General features: G+C 43.8%; 1 protein-coding gene across 4 annotated transcripts; it reads left to right on the forward strand.

The window, feature by feature from the left end:
* The first annotated feature begins 1,123 nt into the window (after nucleotides 1–1,123).
* On the forward strand, nucleotides 1,124–13,292 carry CX3CR1 (C-X3-C motif chemokine receptor 1). Of its 4 annotated transcripts, none has more exons than XM_022563664.2 (2): nucleotides 1,124–1,245; nucleotides 10,124–13,292. In XM_022563664.2, exon 2 carries the CDS (start codon nucleotides 10,133–10,135, stop codon nucleotides 11,207–11,209), a length of 1,077 nt encoding a protein of 358 aa, XP_022419372.1. In that variant the 5' UTR covers nucleotides 1,124–1,245; nucleotides 10,124–10,132; the 3' UTR covers nucleotides 11,210–13,292. The 4 variants fall into 4 exon arrangements, with proteins under 4 accessions (XP_022419372.1, XP_022419371.1, XP_022419370.1 ...); XM_022563663.3 differs by lacking the exon at nucleotides 1,124–1,245 and adding an exon at nucleotides 2,344–2,586; XM_022563662.3 differs by lacking the exon at nucleotides 1,124–1,245 and adding an exon at nucleotides 2,670–4,478.
* Nucleotides 13,293–24,233: the final 10,941 nt, after the last annotated feature.

Genomic DNA, 24,233 nt, shown 5'->3' on the forward strand with positions numbered 1-24,233 from the left:
AGGCTTGGCCTTGGATATGACTCAGGCAGTAAGGAAGTGGTGGGAAGGCAGTGCAGCCGAGGTGGCTGAGATATGAGTTACAGTCAAAGAACCAGCTGGCCAGGGCAGGGAGCAGGAGCACGGTCTGTACAACAGGGCCCAGCCAGGTGCCACATCCCGCTGGAGCAGCCTGTGCCACTGCCCATCAGATACAGAACTTGGGCTTGACTGCAGGGTATAGGGAATCACTAGATGCCTTGAAGGAGGGAGGTGAGGGGAAACATAATTATTAAGTATCCATCAGGTAACAGGCACTCAGTAGGTGTTTTCTGTGCCAACGCCTCTCAGACTCAATGTGTTTACCAATTTCCTAACAATTTCATTAAAATGCAGAGTCTCTATATTCCATATCTTGTAATAACCTAAAATGAAAAAGAATCTGAAAAAGAATATATATATATTTGTATATGTATGTATAACTGAATCACTTTGCTGTACACCTAAAATACTGTAAATCAACTATACTTCAATAGAAAAAAAATTTTTAATAAAACAATATAGGCATACCTTAGAGATATTGTGAGTTCGGTCCCAGACCACCACAATAAAGCAGATATCACAATAAAGCAAGTCACATGAAAAAAATAAAAAAATAAAGATACATATAGAGATGAATTTTCTTTATAACAAATAAAATCTACAAGGCATCAAAAAAATGCAGAGTCTAATTCAAGAGGCCTAGGGTGGGGGTCTGAGGTGCTGCATTTCTGATAAGCTCCTAACTGGGATCACACTTTGAGGAGAAAAGCTGTAGCTCATTCAATCTGCGCCCCAATGCTGTCCAGTGAGTATTATCGGCTCCTGTTTATTGACAGGAAAACTGAGGCTCAGTTTCTGGGCTTGCCTGAAGGCACATCATTAAAAGAGCTATACTGTTCCCTGCCCTCCACCCATGTGAGGGAGATAACACAGCCCCTAAGTTATCACTCCCTCCAAGCCCCTCTTGGTCTGCTCCAGGCTTGGGTCTTCCAGGTCTGTAACTTCAGGCGCTCCTGTCCCAGCTGGCCTCCAGCCTGGAGTTTCTGAACTTGCCTGTGGCAGCATCTAAAGATAGTCTACCTCACAGGAAACCAGATACTATTGGCTAACTTTGCAATTAAAGATGCTCTCAGAGGGAAGGAAAGGGAAATACTCTCTGGCAGAGTCTGCGTGGGACAGGGCGGCTGATTGGCATATCCAGAGGTTCCCTTCCCAGGTCCAGCCCAGGTAGGACCAGAGGACTCTTTCAGCACCTGTGGGCGAGCTGGGTGGGGCACTGTGGTCAGAGGTCAAAGTTGGTTAATGATGCTGGTTTGCTTTACATGCCAACAAGGGAGACCATTTTCCAGAGGATGTTGCAGCCTAAATGTCCAAGGGGCTTGGGGGTGATGGGGGGCAGTGAGTGATTAGATTATTTATGATATGCTTAACATAGTGGAATATGATTAGAAGTGTTAGTAATTACGTTTCAGGGACATGGAGAGATGCTCAAAAAAAGCATCATTTAAAATTGCATCTGCCAACTGTTATATATGGAATGGATAAACAACAAGATCCTACTGTATAGCACGGAAAAGAATATATATGCATGCACACACATATATATGAATCACTTTGCTCTACAGCAGAAATTAACATATTGTAAATCAATTACAATGTCCTAACCACTGGACCACCAGGGAGCTCCCTATTATTTTTAAAAATAATTTTATTTTTTTTCTTTCTTATTCTTTTAGAGACTCACATTTAACTGTTTATGGGTGAAATGTTATGACATCTGGATTTATTTATTTATTTTAAAATATTTATTTATTTATTTGGTGTGCCAGGTCTTAGTTGCGGCACAAGGGATCTTTAGTTGCTGCATGTGGACTCTTAGTTGCGGCATGCGGGATCTAGTTCCCTGACCAGGGATTGAACCCAGGCCCCCTCTCTGCATTGGGAGTGTGTAGTCTTAACCACTGGACCATCAGGGAAGTCCCTGAATTTATTTTTAAATAATCCAGTAGGGCATGAGTGGGGAATAGATGAAATACTGATCATGAGTTGCTAATTGTTGAAGCTGGGTGATTAGTGCATGGGGGTTGTCTCTGCTTTTATATATGTTTGGAAATTGTATAATAAAAAGTTTTAAAAATAGCATTTGCATTTTAAATATACTCAACGTGAATATTAAAATATGCATAAAGATTGGATGGAAGAAGCTAAAAGCTAGCTGTGGTTGGTTCTGGGAAGTTGGATTGTAGATAGTTTTGAGTTTTTTCTTTCCTGTTACTTCCATGCTTTTTTGTGCCATCTGCATTTTTTTTTTTTTTTTTTTTTGGCTGTGCCGTGAGGCATATGCTATCTTAGGTCCCCGACCAGGGATCAAACCCACACCTCCTGCAGTGGAAGCTCGGAGTCTTAACCACTGGACTGCCAGGGAAGTCCCAATATCTGCATTTTTTATAATGAGCAACTATTGCATTTATAACGAAAATTATTTTAATAACAAATTGCTGACGCACTTTGATGTTCAACGTTGATGTATGCTGTTATCATCATTGTGAGGACATTTGGGCTCAGAAGGTTTGTGTCATTGGAAAACATCATCTTCAGAAAGAAAGTATGAGTGGTCACACATGTGAGTGAATTGTGACTCTTGGCAGGGAAGAAAACCTATACCACATCTCTTTAAATATCTTCCCAGGCCCTCTTCATCTTTTTCCTTAAACCTATGTTCATTGGGAAACATAACACACTCAAAGGACAGGGTGCAGGTCAACAGCTTATAAATTGATCTGCTACCAAACCAACAACCAGGCAGCAGCAGAGAACCAGGCCAGCCCCCGGCAGCCTCCCTCAGGTCCCTACTTGATCACCACCCCTGCCCTCCCCAAAATCACCCCATTCCTGACTTTTATGGTCATTGCTTCCTTCTTTGTCCGTGTAGTTTTACCTCCTACATATTCATTCCTAAACACTGTGGATTTTCTTTGCCTGTTTCTGACCTTCACATATGTGGGTTTATATACAGTATGTCTGCTTTTTGGTTTGCGTTTTTAAAATGCATTTCTACTGTAGGAGATGTAGATGCACACACAGAAATGTTCATGACAGAATTGTTCAAAAACTGAAAGCCACCCAGGGGTGCATCAGCATAGAACAGATAATAATCGTGGGGCACTCACACAGTGCAATCCTATTCAGCAATAACAATGAACAGACCATAGCCACAGCAATAGCATGGATGAGATACTACCAGAAATGCTGAGATGAATTTACAGATAAATGCAAAATTGGCCCCTATCCACATGGCAGTTATCAAATGCATCACCACCAGACACAATTTCTTTTTCCATGAACAAGAATTATCGCAACATCATCAGTCATCCGTAAATTAGCTCAGACAGTGAAAAGGGGGAGATGGCCCCAAAGGGTGTGCTAGACAGGACACCCAATAAAGGTTTTTTGGCCTATTAAAGTCTTTTATAATTTCTCCTTATAGATCCTCAGTGTAGAATTTGAGGCTCCTCTGTTTTCCCCTCTTCTGCCTTCTCTCTGCATCCTTTCCTGAGCCCTCCACTCAGACTAAAGTGAACTTTCCTGAAGGCTCCGGGAACAGGTTGGCCCCTCCTAACCCCACAATCCTCACTTCCTTCTGTTTCTGTATAGTCCCTCACACCCTCTCTGCCTGGCCGTGGACCCAGGAAACCTCCTTATGCTCATACTCTCAGTGCCTTTGGCTTCAAACCGCACCACACCCCATGCCCACCGCCATCTTTATCAACCTGGAAGACCCTCCCAGCCTTTAAGACTCAGCTTAAATGGTCCAATCCTTGGGTTTCCCATCACTTTTCTTATACTCTTACTAAACAATAATAAAAATTCACAGAGACTATATCTTAGACATTTTTACCTCTACAGAATTGAGCACAGTGCCTACTGTTGGGGAAATAGAATGAAAAACAAAATCTCCAACCCAGAAAAATCTCTCCATGAATATGGTAGAGAAAGAAAACTCTTTCATTACTGAATAAGCATTAAATGTGATGTGCATCACAGGCAATCCGCTATGAGGTAGTAAAGACACAAAAAATCTCACCCTGGTATATGACCAGATACAACCCCTTACACACATGTTCTCAAGATACACAATGACTGGTGCTCAAGTAAGGGAACCTGACAGTCACACACAGTTCATCCCAAGTTTACCATGGTCATTGGGTTCATCATCTGTATTAGTGGGTTGGCTTCATCCAGAGGAGAAACAAACTTCTCATCCCTTTATTATCAGAGGTGGTTGTGTAACTTGGAGCCAGGTTCCTGCCCAAGTCAGGCTCTTGCCCTCCCTCTGGGACTGGGAGCCTGGGCACCTCAATATCTGCATCTCAAAGAGATGGCTCCCGGCTCTGAAGCTGACAGAGGAAATGATCACATTTTCTAAAGGATATGTATCCACATTTCAAAGAGGAAAGAAGGTACAATTACATGTTTTCTAAAATAAATACTCTAAGAAAAAGGAGGCAAGTGGACTCTTGTCCCTTATTTCCAACAGGGAGAATTAAGCCTCTTATTATTTTTTTTAGCTAATTAATTAATTTATTTTGGCTGCGTTGGGTCTTCGTTGCTGTGCGCGGGCTTTCTCTAGTTGTGCTGAGCGGGGGCTACACTTCGTTGCGGTGCATGGGCTTCCCTTCGCGGAGGCTTCTCTTTGTTGCAGAGCATGGGCTCTAGGTGCACGGGCTTCAGTAGTTGTGGCACATGGGCTCAGTAGTTGTGGCGCACGGGCTCAGTAGTTGTGGCACACAGGCTTGGTTGCTCTGCAGCATGTGGGATCTTCCTGGACCAGGGCTTGAACCTGTGTCCCCTGTGTTGGCAGGCAGATTCCTAACCACTGCGCCACCAGAGAAGTCCCAAGCCTCTTATTTTTAATTTTCACTTGTCCTTACACCAGTGTATGGTAAAGATAATTAACAGATATTGGCTTAATCAAAAATTAATTAATAAGCAAGTCCATCTCTTCTTCAGTTATTAAAAAAAGGAAAGTCATAGTCATTTCCTTTCTAAATTTCACAGTTCATTTTAACAGAGATAAATAAATACCATAAAGGACTTTGAGGAGGAAAGCAGAGGGAGGTGTGGCAAACCAAGAACAGGGGCAGGTCCTGTGAAGGGGTGGCTCACACACGAGCAGAGGTGCCTCGCTCCATGTGTGGTTTTCTCCTGTTACTGGTCTTGGCTTGTGGCGTGTTTTGGCCCGTATAAAATGCTGGTGGGTGAGTCACGCCAAGTTGTTTTAGGTGGACGCTGCTGCAGGAATAGAAAGTCACTCAATCTACTTGTGTGGAGGATGGGGTGCAAGTTGTAAAATGTGCCCACTGCTCCTCAGCATGGAATTCAAGGCCCATCCATCTGCCCCTCTTCTTCCTTCTTGGCCTTGCTCTCTCTGCATCCTAAGGAGGGGTCTCATAAAAAATAGCTGTCATTGTAAATTGGAAAACCATCAGGTCCTTAAACTCAGGGTCCCAAGTAGCCAGGGGTGTGGGCTTGGGGCCAGACTGAGAACCTTCCTACGTGGCCCAAGGTGAATTCCAGATTTGTCAGGACTCAAAATTAACTAATTCAGCTCTCTGTCTCCAAACAGAACCTCATCTGAATGCTGGCCGCCTGTGAGCCCAGAAGCTTCGCAGGCTGCTGAGCAGCCACTCTGTGGACACGAGGCCATGCTTCCCCTGACCCAGGACTCATGCTGCTCTTTAAAACTGTTTCCTTCTGTTCGGTCATTGTTGGAAAACTGAGCAGCCAGAGCTGGCCAGGCCCTCAGAGATGGTCCGGTCCAGGGCTTTCATTACATACATCAAGAAACTGAGGCCGAGCTGGAAGTGAGCTGCCCAGGGTCTGCCAGCTTATTTCAGGGTATGTGGACCCCTCTGAAGTACATGGCTCTGAAGAGCATCACTGTGTATTTGAAGACAGGAAATAAGCTGACCCTTTAGCCTTCAGCCTTTCCTTCTCCATAGAAAAGGATTCCCATTTCTTCACCACCATTGTTGAGAGCTAGGTTCTGGGGGTCTGGCAGTGAGGACCACCTAGTCATGGCTGGAGAGGCAAATAATATCCCTATCCCCTCCATTTCCCACCACCGTTTCACTGAGGGTCAGCCTTCTGGGTCCTGAGTCTAGAAGGCGAAACCCAGGAAGAGTGTTCAGGGTCACTTCTTGAATCTTATCCTTTAAAGGGGGGTCACCTCTACTATTTTTCAGTTCTCATTCTAGAGACAGGGCCTGCAGTAACATGCAGAATTCCCCTCCAAGAGGGAAAGCATGGTGCAGGGCAGGGAACACGGCTTTGTGAAGAGACGCATCTGGGTTGAAATCCTGGTTCTGTTGCTCCCTTGGACAAATTACCCAAATCTTTCTGAGCCGCTGGTGGTTATTTTGCAAGGGGGCAGAGTCATTTCCCATGAAGTGTTGTGGTGAGAATTAAATGGGGTCTTGTGTCTGGAGCATGACACTTAGCAGGTATCCAGGAACGGCAGCCTTCACTCCTAAACTGGGGCTTTCTGAGGATAACCTCAGGTTCTAGAACCTCAAGAGATAGTGGTACCCCCACGGGGAAAGTTGGGATCAGGGATCAAGCAATTCCTGAGTTTTGTTTGGTCCAAAGGAAAAAAATTAAGCCTCACAATTGGCATTAGACTGAACCTCAAACCCGCATGTACTCAAGGGCCTAAAAAGCCATAAAAAGAGAGCAAGGAAGGTAAACAAACAAACAAAAGAAGACTCATTGAATCTAGAAAACTAAGCAGGACGTGAAGCCAAAAAAGAGGAGGAAGCAACACGAAAAAGACGCTGGGGAGAAGAAAGTGGATGGGGGCCAGCTAATGAGAGGGGAAGTGTAGAAAAGGGAAGCTGATTGGAAACAGTGGGTAATGATGACCAAAAAAATAGTTAAAAAATAAGTGAGCAGGCCTGAGAAAAGGAAGTGACCGGAGGAAGTAGAACAGGATCAGCAGTAGAGCCTGCTTGGTGTTTTTTAAAGCAGGTTCTACAAAATTCATTTCAACTTGGGTGTGAAACCCATGTGTATTCAAAGCTCAGCTACTAGGTTCAGCCCAGACTCTCCCAGCTCAGCACCATTTAGTAAAACGTTGACTTAACAGAACAGAGGGTGAGGAGACCCGAGGACAACTGAGGAGACGTATGCAGTGCAGCCTCAGTTGGTGTGGTGGGACCTGTGTTAGTGCTTCACTCCGGCACCTATCCTTCCCCTTGCAATCCCGTCTATATGAACCTCGCTTAGTAGATGCTGTGAAGGCTTATTTCACTGGATTCTTTTTTTTTTTATTTCATTTATTTCTTTTTGGCTGTGTTGGGTCTTCGTTGACGCCCGCGGGCTTTCTCTAGTTGCAGCGAGCGGGGGCTACTCTTCGTTGCAGTGCGCAGACTTCTCACTGTGGTGGATTCTCTTGTTGTGGAGCACGGACTTTAGGTGTGCGGGCTTCAGTAGTTGTGGCACATGGGCTCAGTAGTTGTGGCACACGTGCTTCATTGCTCTGCGGCATGTGGGATCTTCCTGGACCAGGGCTCAAACCCGGGTCCCCTGCATTGGCAGGCAGATTCTTAGCCACTGCGCCTTCACTGGATTCTTGCACTTGGTTTCTGGTGTCCTCAGGGTCTGGGAGGCCAGTGTGCAGCCTGAGTGAAAGCCAGTTGATCTCTAGCAGCACTTTGACCCCAAGGGCATTAGTCCTGCTCTTGTCTGCTACCAGGAGGCCCTATCTTCAGGCTCCTGGCCCAACCTTGGGACATCTCAGAGGACCCAGAGATAAAAGGTCCACCCAGCTGAGGCCCACCTTTCCTGAAAAGGTGCCTGGATAAAGCTATCAAGTTCTAGATACTTCATGTTATTACCTATTTAATCCTCTCTGTAATTCTGAAAGGAAAGTTCGCTGCCCTGCTGAAGGGCTCCAGGGATATTCATGATGAGAGGATGGGGAAGGTGCAGGAAGAGCTTGGAAAAGGCCAGGATGTCAGAAATAAACAGGTGGCATGTGGCAAGGAGGTCCCCAGTCCCTCCCCTCTCCTTGCTAGGCACCTGGCTCAGGGCTGCCAAGTGTGTGCCCGTCCCCTTCTAGCCCACCTCCCCACTCTTCCCAATGACCCAGGGACACCTGCCCGAAGATTTGTAGGAGGTCCCTGTGTGTGAGGCATGCCGCCAAGAGTGGAACTCAAACCCACCACATGCAGATTTGGCAAAAATCAAGCCAATTCAAAAGCACCAAGTTCCTGGGCTTTCAGGACTGAACACAGGCCCAAAAGAGATGCGAATTGTCCTTGGACTCCTCTCGAGGTCAAATCTGCCAGCTCCTGACCCGGGGTGGGGGGCAGGAAGAGGGGGGGCTACCCCCAGCATCCGCAACTTAGGACTACAAGGGCTTGACTGTTTGTGTTCCTACACAGCTGACTGTCTGGGAAGATGGGCTCCAGCAACAAGTCACCTGCACCAAGCGGCCACTCCTGGCCGCCCGGCATCTCAGCTGAGCCATTTGAAACTGACATTTATGTCACTCAAAAATGGTTGCATATCAGCCATTTTATATGGTTCAACTTAACTTTTATTGATTAAGGTCATAGCCAGAGGCTCCTCTCTGAGAAAAGGGCATTGCAGCTGAAAGCAAAGAAAGCATACAGTTCCCTGGGGCTGAGAACTCCATCCCAGCCTGAGACGGCCCAGGTCAGAAAGGCTTGGGCCACTTCGCCCGGAAGAGTCTGGGTGAGACGCAGAGCTGGGCCAGGACACTAAGCACAGGTTGGGAAGGGAGAAGCAAAGCCCTGGCTGGGGGGGCCCTCGCCTTGGCAGAGACACCATCTTGGTGAAACCAGCATGAAAAGTATGTAGCGGGGTGTGGAAACTCCCCTGGTTAAAGAAGCATGAGCTTTGGTTTTAGTTGTGCTGAGTGGAGGCAGTGACGACCAGGAGGTGTGCACTGAGGTTTCTGAGGGCCTATCTTGTGGTATCACAAGGAAGAGGAGGGGGTCCCAGAGGACCAGGGCAAAAGGGCTCCCCTTGCAGCCTCTGGAGTGAATCTTGGCTGGGAGAAGAGGGGATGGACAAGTGTCACTTCCCAACCTGAGCAGAAATGTCTTATCTTTCTATTCTTGTCCAGAAAAAAACAGGAAAAGAACAGTGGGGAGGCCAGGTCACAGTGAAGTGCAGGGCTGGTAATTATCAGATTACTTAGCCCCCAAGACCCAGGGCAACAAGCTAACTGAGCACAGGCCTCCATCTGGGATCCATCAGCCCTTTCGTGACTGCAAAGGCCTGGGTGATGGTGACACTCCCTCTTGGAGTTGTAGGATGACTGACTATCCCAGCTGGCTTCGAACGGAGGGGTTTCCGACATGTGAGACTTTCAGTGCTAAAACCAGAAGAGTCCTGGGCAAATCAAGGCAAGGTAATCACCCTAGGGTGTCTGACTCTATGTCTTATCCCTTAAGGAACAGAAAGACTTAGTTGGTTCCAAGAGGGAGAGGGAAAGAAATGGCTCTCAAAGACAAAGACGAGCCTCTGGGTGCAGGCCTGCCCAGGGCTCCGCAGTGTCTAGGACCTCTCTCTTCAGTGTTCATGCAGGAGAAATGAGGGTGCAGAGGGCAGAGAGGTGGGAGAAAGGAAGCGGGTGGAGAATGGAAGCTTGGACTGGAAGTGTGAATTACGGCGTCCCCACCACCACACCCTTCTCCTCCCCACTCACTCGTCCTCTCTCCCCCATCCACACCCTGGTCAAGCTCGCTATCTTTCAGATAGACTTTTGAAAATCAAAGAAAAAAAGATCTGTCTCAAGCTTCAAAAGGCTTAGATTCAAATGCTAACTGAGCCATTTACTTCATAGTTTCTGGCAAGTCACTCAGCCTCTCAGGGACTGGTTTCCTCTCTGTCAAAGGGGTCTCTTATAGCCTCCATCACAGAGATTAAACAAGATAGCACGCATGACACTGGGAAAGGTACTGGTTAGACACCCAGCCAAATGTTTGCTTCTTCCAGTCTGCCTACGTAAGGGGCAGAATTCCAACCTTGTTTCTCTGAGAACTAATGCCACTAGTTGTCTTCCTTTCTCATCCAGGTGCTCACCATGCCCACCATCTCCCCTGAATCAAGTTTAGAAGACTTTGAGTATGATGAGCTTGCAGAAGCCTGTGATATGGGGGACATCGTGGCCTTGGGAACTGTCTTCCTGGCCATACTCTACTCCCTTGTCTTTGCCTTTGGCCTGGTGGGAAATTTGCTGGTGGTGTTTGCCCTCACCAACAGCCAGAAGCCCAAGAGCATCACTGACGTTTACCTCCTGAACCTGGCCTTTTCTGATCTGCTCTTTGTGGCCACCTTGCCCTTCTGGACTCACTATCTTATAAACGAGCAAGGCCTTCATAACGCCATGTGCAAACTCACCACCGCCTTCTTCTTCATCGGGTTTTTTGGAGGCATATTCTTCATCACCATCATCAGCATCGACAGGTACTTGGCCATTGTCCTGGCCGCCAACTCCATGAACAACCGGACTGTGCAGCATGGTGTCACCATCAGCCTTGGCGTCTGGGCAGCCGCCATCTTGGTGGCTGCACCCCAGTTCATGTTCACCAAACAGAAAGAAAACGAATGCCTTGGTGACTACCCCGAGGTCCTACAGGAAATCTGGCCTGTGCTCCGCAACGTAGAAATAAATTTTCTTGGCTTCCTGCTCCCCCTGCTTATTATGAGTTACTGTTACTTCAGAATCATGCGAACACTTTTTTCCTGCAAAAACCAAAAGAAAGCTAAAGCCATTAGGCTGATCTTTCTTGTGGTCATCATGTTTTTCCTCTTCTGGACACCTTACAACGTCATGATTTTCTTAGAGACACTCAACCTCTATGATTTCTTTCCCAACTGTGACATGAAGAGGGATCTGAGGTTGGCCCTCAGTGTGACCGAGACAGTTGCATTTACCCACTGTTGCCTTAATCCCCTTATCTATGCATTTGCTGGAGAGAAGTTCAGAAGATACCTTTACCACCTGTACAGGAAATGCCTGGCTGTCCTGTGTGGCCATCCCGTCCACGTCAGTTTCTCCCTGTCCCCGTCTGAATCACAAAGGAGCAGGCGAGAAAGTGTTCTGAGCAGCAATTTCACTCATTACACCAGTGACGGAAATACATCCATCCTCCTCTGAAAGCCTTGTCTCTCCAGCAAGCCTGGAGTTTCTGAGACTGACACTGAATAATTAGGACAGATTTTTAAATTTCTTACATGCAAGAAACAATGGGCCTGATGCCCAAAAGCAATCCTGAAAGTATTTTTTAGAATTGTGCTCAAAATCTGAATGATAAAGGATAGTCATGTTTCTTATTGCCAATGTCAAGAGTTTCTTGTTTACAAATTACAAAAATTCAACTCAGATTAATTTAGCCTGAAAAGAGGCAGTATCATTTGCATTGTAACATGGGCAAGGGGGTGGCAAATCCTCAGAGTGAGTGAAAACTAGAGATTGAATCTAGCTAGAACTTCTTCTCTCTGACTCTCAAATCTCTGAGTGGTAACAGAGATCCCAGACTCACATAACACAGTTTTGTCATCAGAGAGGGAATGAGACCTATATCCCTCTGATCCCAAGGTCAAAATTCCCAGGGAAGGGCTCTGATTGGCCAAGTTTGTATCAGATTCTCATCCTTGGACCAGGTGGCAGTATCCACAGGGAAGACATAGATAAGATGGCAGCTCCCATTCCAATCTTGTGGTTGGAGATGCGTGAAGACATATTTCCAAGAAGCTGGAGGGGTGGGTGCTGCTTTGATCAGATATAACAAGAGTTGCCCACCAACTTTACCTGCGTCTAGCCCAGCCCCACCCTGATCATACCAGCCAGCACACACCACCAGCCTCTTCGCCATTAAACCCCCTCTGTCATGTCCCCAAACATACAAAGGTTCCCCAGCGCCTACTGCATCAAGTCCAAGCTCAAATGCCTGGCCTCTGACACCCTCCATCATGTGGTTCCACCAACAGATTCGCCAGTACCTCCCCTTCACAAAGGACTCCAGCCACCTTGTCAGTCAGGTCTCTTCAATCCAGCCACATGCATCGCCACCTGCTCCAGAGCCCAGGGGCATAAACAGAAAAAACAGTGGCCCAAACTGAGAAGGCATGGTTTCTAGTCCCAACTCTATCACTTATCTGCTGGGTAATTTGGGGCCAGCTGAACTTCAGTTTCCCCATCTGTAGAATGGACATAATAGAACTTTTCATGTAGGAAGCATCCTTTCCAGCATGAGGAACCAGCCTCTAACTCTTGCAGGTTCCAACCCTCTTGTCTGGTTCCCAGACTTCAGCTTTTCCTCCACCTGGCACCGTGCTTAAGTGGTGCTGTTGACAGAGCTTGGAAGGGCCTTGCGGGCTCTGCTGCGTGATGTAGCTCAGACACAGAGGAGGCTGGCTCCTACAGTGGCGCTCAATGGACACTTGTAGATATACAGGTTGATAGCCTTTCCTGACCCAACCCTCCCGGACTGCCTGGAACATTTCCTCCCAATCAACTGGTGGCAACCCCATCTGGAGAGAACCCCATCATTCATGCCACTGCCAACCTGGACAGCCAGGGCCCCAGGAGCAGTTTTCCCTTTCTCAGTAAACATTTGGGATGGACTGAAATTTTAAAGCTTGAAAAACAATTGTGATGATGCTAAAGAAAATATCATCTATAATCTACCCACACAGTATCTTCATCTGCCCACCAGACCTCATTCACACTCTCATGTGTTTCGAGTTGCAATCATAATGTACAGACAGTTTTATAATCTGCTTTTTTTTTTTTTGCGGTACGCAGGCCTCTCACTGTTGTGGCCTCTTCTGTTGCGGAGCACAGGCTCCAGATGCGCAGGCTCAGCGGCCATGGTTCACGGGCCTAGCCGCTCCGCGGCATGTGGGATCTTCCCGGACCGGGGCACGAACCCGTGTCCCCTGCATCGGCAGGCGGACTCTCAACCACTGTGCCACCAGGGAAGCCCGTATAATCTGCTTTTTTTTTCTCTTACCATTAGGCCACAAATAGCCCTCTGTTTCTATATAGTTTTGTAATCATTTCAGAAGACTCTGCCAGGTTGTGAACTCATTGAAGGCATCTGACTCCTTCTATTTCTCACTCCTTGGCAGTCAGTATATTTGTTTAACCAATGACAGAATGAATTATGTTCCATCAAGATCATGTACTGTAACTTACTCATCATTACCCTATTAATAAACATTTCGCTTGTTTCCAATATTTAGCAAACACATATTTTACAGCACTTTTCTGTATAATTTCCTTTCTCATCTTCAATTACTTCCTTTGGATAAATTTCTTGCCATGGGGATAATTGGGCCAAAGGGCCTGGGAACTTTTTAGCTTTTGACACATACATATGAAACTAATATACTGCAAAACCTTTATTGAGCATATATTACATGCAACATGGGAGCTCAGATCCAGAGCTGTTGCAAAGATCAGTGCGATAAGGCCTTCACCTTCAATGTTTAAGAGGTGCTTAACATTTAAATGCAGAACTCAGAAATTTACAAAAAAAGCATGCTCTGCATTAATTGGTAACACAAGAGCAGTGACATCTGACCTGAGTCTTTAAGGATCTTAGGACCCTAATCTTAGGACATCTGACCTGAGTCTTAAGATCTTAAGATCTTAAGGGAAATGTCTGAGAAATTGAAAGGCATTGGGAATAGAGTATGTGGTGGGAAGCTTCCGAAGCTTTGGCTCAGACAACCAATGGAAGAGGGTGTTCTCGGAGTGTTCACAGTTTACTCCCTTATTACCTGATCCTTGTTCCAATTGTTGAATTATGAAACTTTTCATTAAAATTTTAACTTATAAGTGAACTCCCAAGAAAAGAGGAAAATATTCTTTTGGCTTGAGAAACAAAGAAGAAAGATAAACAGTTTCATTTCTAGAAGAAAATTAGATTTGTATCATAAGAAACGTTCATTCATTCATTTTGCTGAATAAGACAGAATAGGGAGAAAATAAGGAAGGTCATCGAAAAAACCTAAATAGCACTGATGTTGGTATCTAAGTAAAGGAAGGCACATTTGAAAAGGACAGTTGGCCCTAAGAGCACAGCTGGATCAGATCCACCACAGCTTCTGGGCTCTGGGCTTCCCCAAAGCAGAAAGAAACTCCAAATGCAGACAGACATCTATGACTGAGTCCCAACCTACTGACTCTGTGCTTGGGAAGGTATTTGACGTCTCTGAGGCTCAGTTTCTTCACCTGGAAAAAAAGAATAAACATGGTGCCCACCTCCTAGGGTTATTATGAGGATTTAGTAAGACTACCTTCACAAAGCTCACAGCACAGGCTTGGAAAGCATGGTCAAATAAATGGAGGCAACTATTTTGATTCTTTTTTTTTTCTTATTATGATTAGATTGAATCTTTCCCAGTGAGGAAACTCATACTATGTTGCCCTTGCCATCTTGCTTTCTTTAGTCCCAGAATCACAGAATTGTGGGTGGTCAGAAATAGTTGAGTCCAAACCCACACTTTGCAGGTAGGGGAAAAGAGGTCCAGAGAAGGCCAGAGACTGGCCCAAGATCACACAGCAAGTTAATCAAGGAGGTAGATAACTCTTAGTTTACTGACTTCTTTCTCCTATTGATAAAACTATAGACCAATCTTATGGTGACTACAGTTAACAATACTGTATTGTATATTTGAAAGTTGTTAAGAGAGTAGATTTTAAAATTTCTCACCACACACAAAAAAATTGTAACTATGTGAAGTCATGGATGGGTTAACTAACCTTATTGTGATAATCATTCTACAATATATACACATATAAAATTATATATAGAAACCCTAAAGACTTCATCAAAAAACTGTTAGAACTAATAAACAAATTCAGTGAAGTTGCAGGATACAAAGTCAATACACAGAAATCTGTTGTGATTCTTTACACTAATAGTAAACTATCTGGAAGAGAAATTAAGAAAATAATTCCATTAATAATTGCATCAAAAAGAATATAATACCTAGGAATAAATTTACCAAGGAGGTAAAAGACCTGTATATTGAAAACTACAAGACATTAATAAAAGAAATTGAAAAAGACACAAATAATGGAAAGATATTTCAAACTCATGGATTGGAAGAATTAATATTGTTAAAATGTCCACACTACCCAAAGCAATATACAGATTCAAATCAATCCCTATCAGAATTCCTTTTCATGAAACAGAACAATCCTAAAATTTGTATACAGCCACAAAAGACCCCAAATAGCTAAAGCAATCTTGAGAAAGAGGAACAAAGCTGTAGGCATTATGTTCCCTGATCTCCAACTATATTACAAAAACTACAGTAATTAAAACAATATGGTATTGGCATAAAAAGAGACACATAAATCAGTGGGTCAGAATAGAAAGCTCAGAAATAAATCCATATATATATATATATATATATATATATATATATATATATATATATATACATGGTCAATTAATTTATAACAAAGGAGCCAGGAATATACAATGGGGAAAAGACAGTCTCTTCAATAAATGGTGTTGGGGAAACTAGACAGCTACATGCAAAATAATGAAACTGGACCACTATCTTACACCATATGCAAAAAGTAACTCAAAATGGATTAAAGACTTGAATGTAAGACCTGAAACCATAAAACTCCATAGAAGAAAACACAGGCAGTACAACTATGTCAAGATCTTGACATAGGTCTTAGCAACAATTTTTTTAATCTGACAACAAAAGCAACAAAAGTAAAAAGAAACAAGTGGGACTACACTGCACTAAAAAGTTTCTGCAAAGCAAAGGAAACCATCAACAAAATGAAAAGGCAACCTATTGAATGGGTGAAAATAACTGCCAATCATATATATGATAAGGGCCTAATAACCAAAATACAGAAAGAACCCATACAACTCAATAGCAAAAAAAAAAATCTGATTTTAAAATGGGCAGAAGATCTTAGTAGACATTTTTCTAAAGAAGACATACAGATGGCCAGTAGGTATGTGAAAAGATGTTTAACAACATTAATCAGTAGGGAAATGCAAACCGAAACCACAATGGGATATCACCTCTCACCTGTTAGAATGGCTATTATCTAAAAGATGAGAAATAATAGTTGTTGGCAAGAATGTGGAAAAAAGGGAACCCCTGTGCACTGCTGGTGGGAATGTAAATTGGTGCAACCCCTATGGAAAACAGTATGAAGGTTCCTCAAAAAATTAAAAATAGAACTACAATATGATACAGCAATTCCACTTCTGAGTATTTATCTGAAGAAAATGAAAAAAATAATTTGAAAGGATATATTATCCCCATGTTTATTTCAGCATTTACAATAGACCAGATATGGAAACAACCTAAGTGTTCATTGATGAATAAATGGACAAAGAAATTGTGGTAAATACATACAATGGAATACTATGCAGTCATAAAAAAATGAAATCCTACCATTTGTGACAACATAGATGGACCTCGAGGGCATTATGCTAAGTGAAATATATCAGACAGAGAAAGACAAATACCATATGATCTCTCTTATATGTGGAATCTAAAAATTAAACAAACAAAAAACCAAGCTCACAGATACAGAGAACAGATTGGTGGTTGCAAACGGGGAGGGGTAGAGGGTGGGAGAAATGGGTGAACTCTTTTTTTAGTTTAAATAAATTGAATAAAAATTTTAAAAAATAAAAAAATAAAGTAACATCACTACATTGTACACATTAAACTTACAAAATTTCATGTGTCAATTATGTCTCAATAAAGCTGGGGAAAAAATACAGTCCAATCCTCCCTCTAAGAACAGAGAATACAGGTGGTCAGTGGAAAACCCGTAGAAAGAGGATCTGCAGGCAGATGATTTAGGCAGAGAGGGAAGGTCTGCCCTCCTGAATGCAGAGTTTAACAGAATTGATCTGCTTGTGGTGACAGGTGCAGCCTGGGTGGTGCAGCCTTTGGTGACAGCTGTTCTGTGACATCAGTATCTCTAATGAAAGATGGTCAACAGACAGAGACTCATTGGCAAAGGATACCAGGATTCCCAGAAGCAGATGTTATCAGCCGCTCCCGTCAGGATCTGGATGGGTAGACTGAGCCTTTGGGAAAAGGGCCACTGCAGAGGCTGGCCACATCCTGGGGCTGTCCCAATGCTTAGGGAAATGCCCAGTCCCTTCCAAATAATCCTACTCACTTTGGGCTTATTCTATGATCATTAAATGACCATCTGAGGGAGAAGCTGGATTTCCAGGAACATTACCACCAAGAAAGATGGAGAATACATGCTTTTGGTTACTGGGAAAAGATATCACCCCTTATAATCCACTGCATCAGGCATGTGGATAGTATCTGGTGGGCTTTCCATAATCTCTCTCTCTCTCTGAGACACTGTCCCTGAGAGCCCAGCGGGGAGAATTCTCCTCTGGCCTCAAAAGGTTGACAACCACACCTGGGAACTTGGCAGCCCAACTCTGAGAGGTCCACTTTGGGTACCACCTGGCCCCTAGACTATGTCCCATTAGTGCCCTCAAAATTGGGGCAGTCTGTCCCAACTCAGAAGCAAATTTTCTTTTCTACCTGCACCCCTTCTCCTGGCCCAGGGGGACCACTTCAGTTTCAACGTGACCTATAATATTGTTTGCTTAACTTGCTGAGTTGGCGACCACATTCCCCAGACCACATTCACCACTACCCCAGAGTAGTATTATCCAAAAGCAAGTGAGAGAAGTAGGTTTTTGCAGACGTGGAAATACCCTGTCTTTCTTCAAGACGCCCGCCATCCATAGAACGGCCAAGATGTTTTCTTAAGGATACATGGTGCTATGTCTGCTCTGCTCTATGAGGCATGTTGTTAGGCAACAGCCAAAGCTCCTCCAGAGACACACCCTAGACAGCTCTAGAAACCACAAGACACACTCAGCAGGAAAATTACTCTTTTACCCCATATTTCCTCATTTATTTAGGTAGGAACAAAAATAAAATTTTAATTCACACTTCTTTGACTACTAGGAAAGATTGTTCACTTTTCGATGTCCTTGTTCTATATTCTTCATATCTTTTTCTGATTATCAAAGAGAAGCACAGTCATAGAAAATACAAAAAACAAAGAAGTGTATAAAACGTTTAAATTACACAATATTCCACCTCCTACAGATAAAACATTGTTTAACACTTAGGTGGTTTTCTACCATGTCTTTCTCTGCAGATATAATTTTTTAAATAAAAAGATTTGATTTAAAAAAAAGATTTGAGATCATAACATAGATACAGTTTTAGATTTTTTTTTCACTTAACATTGTAGCATAAACATTTTCCCATACATTAAACGCAAGCATGATTTTAATGATTGCACAGAAGTCCATATAGACTTTATCTAGCCAAACCTCTACTGATGGACATGAAAGTATAAAGGAAAAACACAGATTTTTCCTCCTTCTATGTAGGGAAAAATCCAGTTCTTCCCCACTGTGTTTCTCTCCTGTGTGTCTCCTCTACTACTCACACAGAACACTTCATTTCTGACACTTCTGTTCACCAAATGTGTGGGAAGTTTTCTCCACATCAAGCAATCCTCTGTGACACCAGCTGGGTGTCCTACAATTTAACTCAATTCTGACATTATCTACCTGGAGATAGTGTCAGACCCCAGAGGTTAAGGGCTCAGTCCCACAAGACTGCCCCACCCCCCTTCAGATGCCAATCACAAGTAGTAGGTCTCCAGCTTACCCACAAGTACTGTCACAAGTACTACCCACAAGTACTGAGTTGACTACAAATCAGAGGTTCCCATGACCACACCTTGGGTTGGATTAATTTGCTAGAGCAGCTCACAGAACTCAGAAAACACTTATGTTTACCACTTTATTAAAGGATATAATAAAGGATACAGAGGGACAGTCAGATGAAGAGATACATAGGGCAAGGGTCTGAGAGGGTCCCTAGTACAGAAGCTTCTGCTCCTGCGGAGCTGGGGTGCATCACCCTCCCGATATATGGATGTGTTCGCCAACCCGGAAGCTCCCTGAACCCCATACTCTTGGGATTTTTGTGGAGGCTTCTTCACTTGGCATGATCAGTTATTAACTCCATTTCCAGTCCCCCTCCCCTCTCTGGAGGATGGGTGGTAGAGCTGAAAATTCTAACCATCTAATCAAGGCTTGGTCTTTGATGACCAGCCCCACCCAGAAGCATCCAGCAGCCACTCAGTGTCTGCATTAGAATAAAAGATGCTCCTAGTGTTCTTATCATTTAGGAAACTACAAGGGTTTTAGGAGCTCTGTGCCAGGAATGGGGGTCAGAGATCAATATATATATTTCCTATTATCTCACAGGATGCAATTCCCAGTTTTTTACTATTATGTACAACACTGTGCTGAACATAAAACTTGTTCATATCTTTGATTGTATAATAGGAATTACTGAAGGAATAGATTTGAGCATCTGTGTGTCTCTTGCTAGCTACCGCAAAATCGCTTTTTCGAAAAATGACACTGAGCTGCTTCTACTCCAAGAACCCCAATCCCTGACTTTAGCACCCACTCCATCACCGTCCCAGACTTTTTGGCCAGGATATTATGGGCTTTAGTTATTTTAGAAAATACCAGCTACTGACTTCAAGAGGCAGAGAAGGCAAGGCAGAGAAGGAAAAAAGAGGTCCATTCCTGAGAGGAAGTGGTAAGGCTGCTCTTTGGCAGAGACAAAAGAAAAGAGGAATAAGTGGATTTTAAAAGTGACCAGTCAGTCTCCCAAGGCAATAAAAATAAAAACAAAAATAAACAAATGGGACCTAATAAAACTTATAAGTTTTGCACAGCAAAGGAAACCATAAAAAAAAAAAAAGACAACCTACAGAATGGGAGAAAATATCTGCAAACGATGCAGTCAACAAGGGCTTAATTTCCTAAATATACAAACAGCTCACACAATTCAACAACAAAAAAACAAACAACCCAATCGAAAAATAGTCAGAAGGGGGACTTCCCTGGTGGTCCTGTGGTTAAGACTCCGCGCTTCCAATGCAAGGGACGCGGGTTTGATCCCTAGTCAGGGAACTAAGATCCCACATGCTGCGCGGCCAAAAAAAAAATAAAGAAAGAAAAATAAAAATGGTCAGAAGACCTAAATAGAGAGTTCATCAAAGAAGAAATACAAATGGCTAATAGGCAATGAAAAGATGTTCAACATCGCTAATTATCAGAGAAAAGCAAATCAAAACTACAATGAAGTACCACCTCACACTGGCCAGAATGGCCATCATTAAAAAATCTACAAATGGGACTTCCCTGGTGGCAGAGTGGTTAAGAATCTGCCTGCCAATGCAGGGGACATGGGTTCGAGCCTTGGTCCGGGAAGATCCCACATGCCGCGGAGCAACTAAGCCCGTGCGCCACAACTACGGAAGCCCGCGTGCCTAGAGCCCGTGCTCCACAACGAGAAGCCACCACAATGAGAAGCCCACACATCACAATGAAGAGTAGCCCTTGCTCACCGCAACTAGAAAAAAAAAAAAAAAGCCCATGCACAGCAACGAAGACCCAATGCAGCCAAAAATAAATAAATAAAATTAAAAAAAAAACTCTACAAATAACGAATGCTGGAGAGGGTGTGGAGAAAAGGGAACCCTCTTACATGGTTGGTAGGAATGTAAGTTGGTACAGCCACTATAGAAAACAGCATGGAGGTTCCTCAGAAAACTAAAAATGGAATTACCATATGATCCAACAATCCTACTCCTGGGCATATATCCAGACAAAACCCTAATCCAAAAAGATACATGCACCCGTATGTTTATAGCAGCCCTATTCACAATAGCCAAGTCATGGAAACAACCTAGGTCCATTGACAGATGAATGGATAAAGAAGATGTGGTATATATATACAATGGAATACTATTCAGCTATAAAAATGATGAAATCATGCCATTTGCAGAAACATGGGTACAATTAGAGATGAACATATTAAGTGAAGTAAGTCAGACAGAGAAAGACAAATACCATATGATATCGCTTATATGTGGAATCTAAAATATGACACAAATGAACCTACCTATGAGACAGAAACAGACTCACAGACATAGAGAACAGACTGGTGGTTGCCAAGGGGGAGGAGACTGGGAGAGGGAGGGAGTAGGAGGCTGGGATTAGCAGATGTAAGCTATTATATATAGAACGTATAAACAGCAAGGTCCTACTGTATAACACAGACAACTATATTCAATATCTATGAAAAACCATAATGGAAAAGAATATTTTTTTAAAAAAGAATGTATATATATGTATAACTGAATCACTTTGCTGTACAGCAGAAATTAACACAACGTTGTAAATCAACTATACTTCAATTAAAAAAACAAACAAAAGTGACCAATAACATCACAAAATAAGTTATTTTAAGGAAACAGAGATGACTTAGCACTTGAGTTAAGGGGACACAGGAGAGGCTATCTGAGCCATGCAAAATCTGGGGGAAGGGGTCATAGGGAGTTATTGTTTAATGGGTAGAGAGTTTCAGGGTTGCAAGATGAAAAGAGTTCTGGAGATGGATGGTGGTGATGGTTGTACAATATGAATGTACTTAATACTTCTGAATTGTACACTTAAAATTTAAGATAGTAAATTTTGTGTTATGGCTATTTTGCCACAATTTAAAATTTAGGGGAAAAACCCCAACAAAATCTAGGAAGAGAAGGTGCTGACACTTGCTCTGGGAAGGGAGAGGTGTCTTAGAGGGGTAAGAAGTAGAGATGAACAGGGCACCCATGAAGTCATTCTGCAGTTTGAATGCTTAAAATATTCACTTCTATATGAAATATAAACAATCTGCAAAAGGCAACAAAGAAAGAATTAATTCAAGGTTTAACACAGTTGGTTGCAGGAAGGTCGACTTTCAATGCATCCACCATCATTTTGGATACAGCCATCTCAGTATAATGTAGAGCTCAGTACTTGTAAAATGAAAGAAACGAAAAAAACAAACATAAGCAATTTTATTTAAATCTCTAGCGAATTCTCTCTGGGCTGCATCTCACAAATTGTTTTTACCCTATATGGCACCGAGTTGATTAGAAATCCAAACCCACAATGACTTACAGACACCCTGTATCTTGAGCTTTTGCTAGCAGAGGTGGTGCTCCAATCAGTCAAGGAACTCAATTAGTACAACTCTAAGAACTCCTTGGCATATGCAGATAGCCCTGTTTGGGGACAAGAGGATGCCCAGCTGCCAAGCTGGGAAGCCTAATAACAAAAGGCTAATTTACACTTCCATCGGTGATGGATAAGTGCCCATTTCAAAGCACATTATTCCACTGAGAAATAGAAGGAACCAGAAAAGAATTTCCACGGGTTCCCACCACCACATCTTCCCACCTACTTGCAGATGTGTCCGTGCACTCTTCCTTCCCTCCAGGTAGGATGGAAGAATTGTCCCTGCTCGTATCTAAAGCCAAACTCTTGGGACTTCCCTGGTAGCACAGTGGTTAAGACTCCACACTCCCAATGCAGGGGGTCCGGTTTTGATCCCTGGCCAGGGAACGAGATCCCACATGAGTGACACTACTAAGAGTTCGCATGCTGCAACTAAAGAGCCCATGTGCCGCAACTAAGGAGCCAACAAGCAGCAACTAAGGAGCCCTCAAGCCACAACTAAGACCCAGCACAACCAAATAAATAAATAAATAAATAAAAAGCCAAACTCTTCACTTGTGCAAGAGATCCCATCCCTCTTGCTTCCCCAAGGATTGTCTTCCTGCATTTGCCTCTTCTCTCCCGCACAACCAATTTCTCCTCTCTGCTGGATAATTCTCAGTTAAACATACAAGGAGGCCAGATACCTCTCACTTTTAGAACCCTCATCTTGATTCCGTATCTCCTCCAGCTCTTGTCTCATATCTCTTCTCCATTTAGAGATACTTAGAAGAGTTGTCTCCTGTTCCTTGGCCCCCATTCTCTCTTGAACTGTCTTCTTACCACCCCCTCAGATATGCTCTTGTCAAAGTCACCAATGCTCTCCAGGTGCCTCAATCCTATAGTCTACAGTCAGGCCCACCTTATCAGCTCCCCAGAGAATTTGACAAAGTGTATCGCTTTCTCCTGTGTTTGGTGCTGGAGATAACACTCTCTCTCCCGGCTCTCTGACCACCTCACTGCCTCATCTTTCACAGTCTCCTTCACTGGTTCTTTCCGCCTCCCTGACCTCAAAACATCAAGGTCAGGACTTCCCAGGTGGTCCAGTGGCTAAGGCTCCACGTTCTCAACGCAGGGCCCCGGGTTCGATCCCGGGTCAGGGAACTAGATCCCACATGCCGCAACTAAAGTTGTCCACATGCCGCACAACTAAGTGTCCACATGCCGCAACTAAAGTTCCCACATGCCTCAACTAAAAGATCCAGCATGCTGCAACTAAAGATCCTGCATGTTGCAACTAAAGATCCCGTATGCAGCAATGAAGATTCTGCGTGCCGCAACTAAGACCCAGTGAAGCCAAATAAATAAATAGATAGATAAATAAATAAATAAATATTTCAAACAAAAACATAGAGGCCCCCAGGGCTGGGTCTCCATATCTCTTCTCCTCTCTGTCTACACTCACTCCCCTGGAGATCTCAGCTCACTGCAAAGCTTTAAACATCATCTCTCCACACTGACAATGCCCAAACATTTTTCTCCCGCCCAGACTTCTCCAGAGGCCAGGTGTGAACATTCAATTCCCTAACAACTTCCCCTGGACAATAAGTATCTTCCAGCATCATCACAAAGCCCTGCACTCTTCACTGTCTCAGTAAATGACAACTTCATTCCTCCAGTTGCTCTGGTCAAAAAGCCCTCTTTCCAACACACCAGCAAGCCCCAGCCAGCACTTTTTTCAAAACCAATTCTCCACCAGATTGCTTCTCACCACTTCCAGCACTGTCCTCCATCCAACATATCACCTTCCTTCTCCCAGACAACTCCACACCCTCTCTGCTTCCACTCCATGATCCATTCCCTGCACTGTCCCCTGGGAGTCCTCCTAATTTCCAATCAGATCATGTCACTTCTCCATTTGAGACTACCCAGTGGATCCCCACCTCCCTTAGAATGAACCCAAACTCGGGACTTCCCTGTTGGTCCAGTGGTAAAGAATCCATCCTGCAATGCAGGGGATGCAGGTTTGAACCCTGGTCGGGGAACTAAGATCCCACATGCTGC

This window comes from Delphinapterus leucas, chromosome 10, assembly GCF_059928025.1.
Source record: "Delphinapterus leucas isolate spDelLeu-1000000601 "Yukka" chromosome 10, BTC_Dleu_Yukka2, whole genome shotgun sequence".
NCBI classification, from domain to species: Eukaryota; Metazoa; Chordata; class Mammalia; order Artiodactyla; family Monodontidae; genus Delphinapterus; species Delphinapterus leucas.

Coding starts and splice junctions, on each gene's coding strand:
- CX3CR1 (XM_022563662.3), top strand. CDS start 4,137: ATGTTCTCAAGATACACAATGACTGGTGCTCAAGTAAGGGAACCTGAC. Junction 4,479..10,123: donor CATTTCAAAGAGGAAAGAAG/GTACAATTACAT, acceptor TTTCTCATCCAG/GTGCTCACCATGCCCACCAT.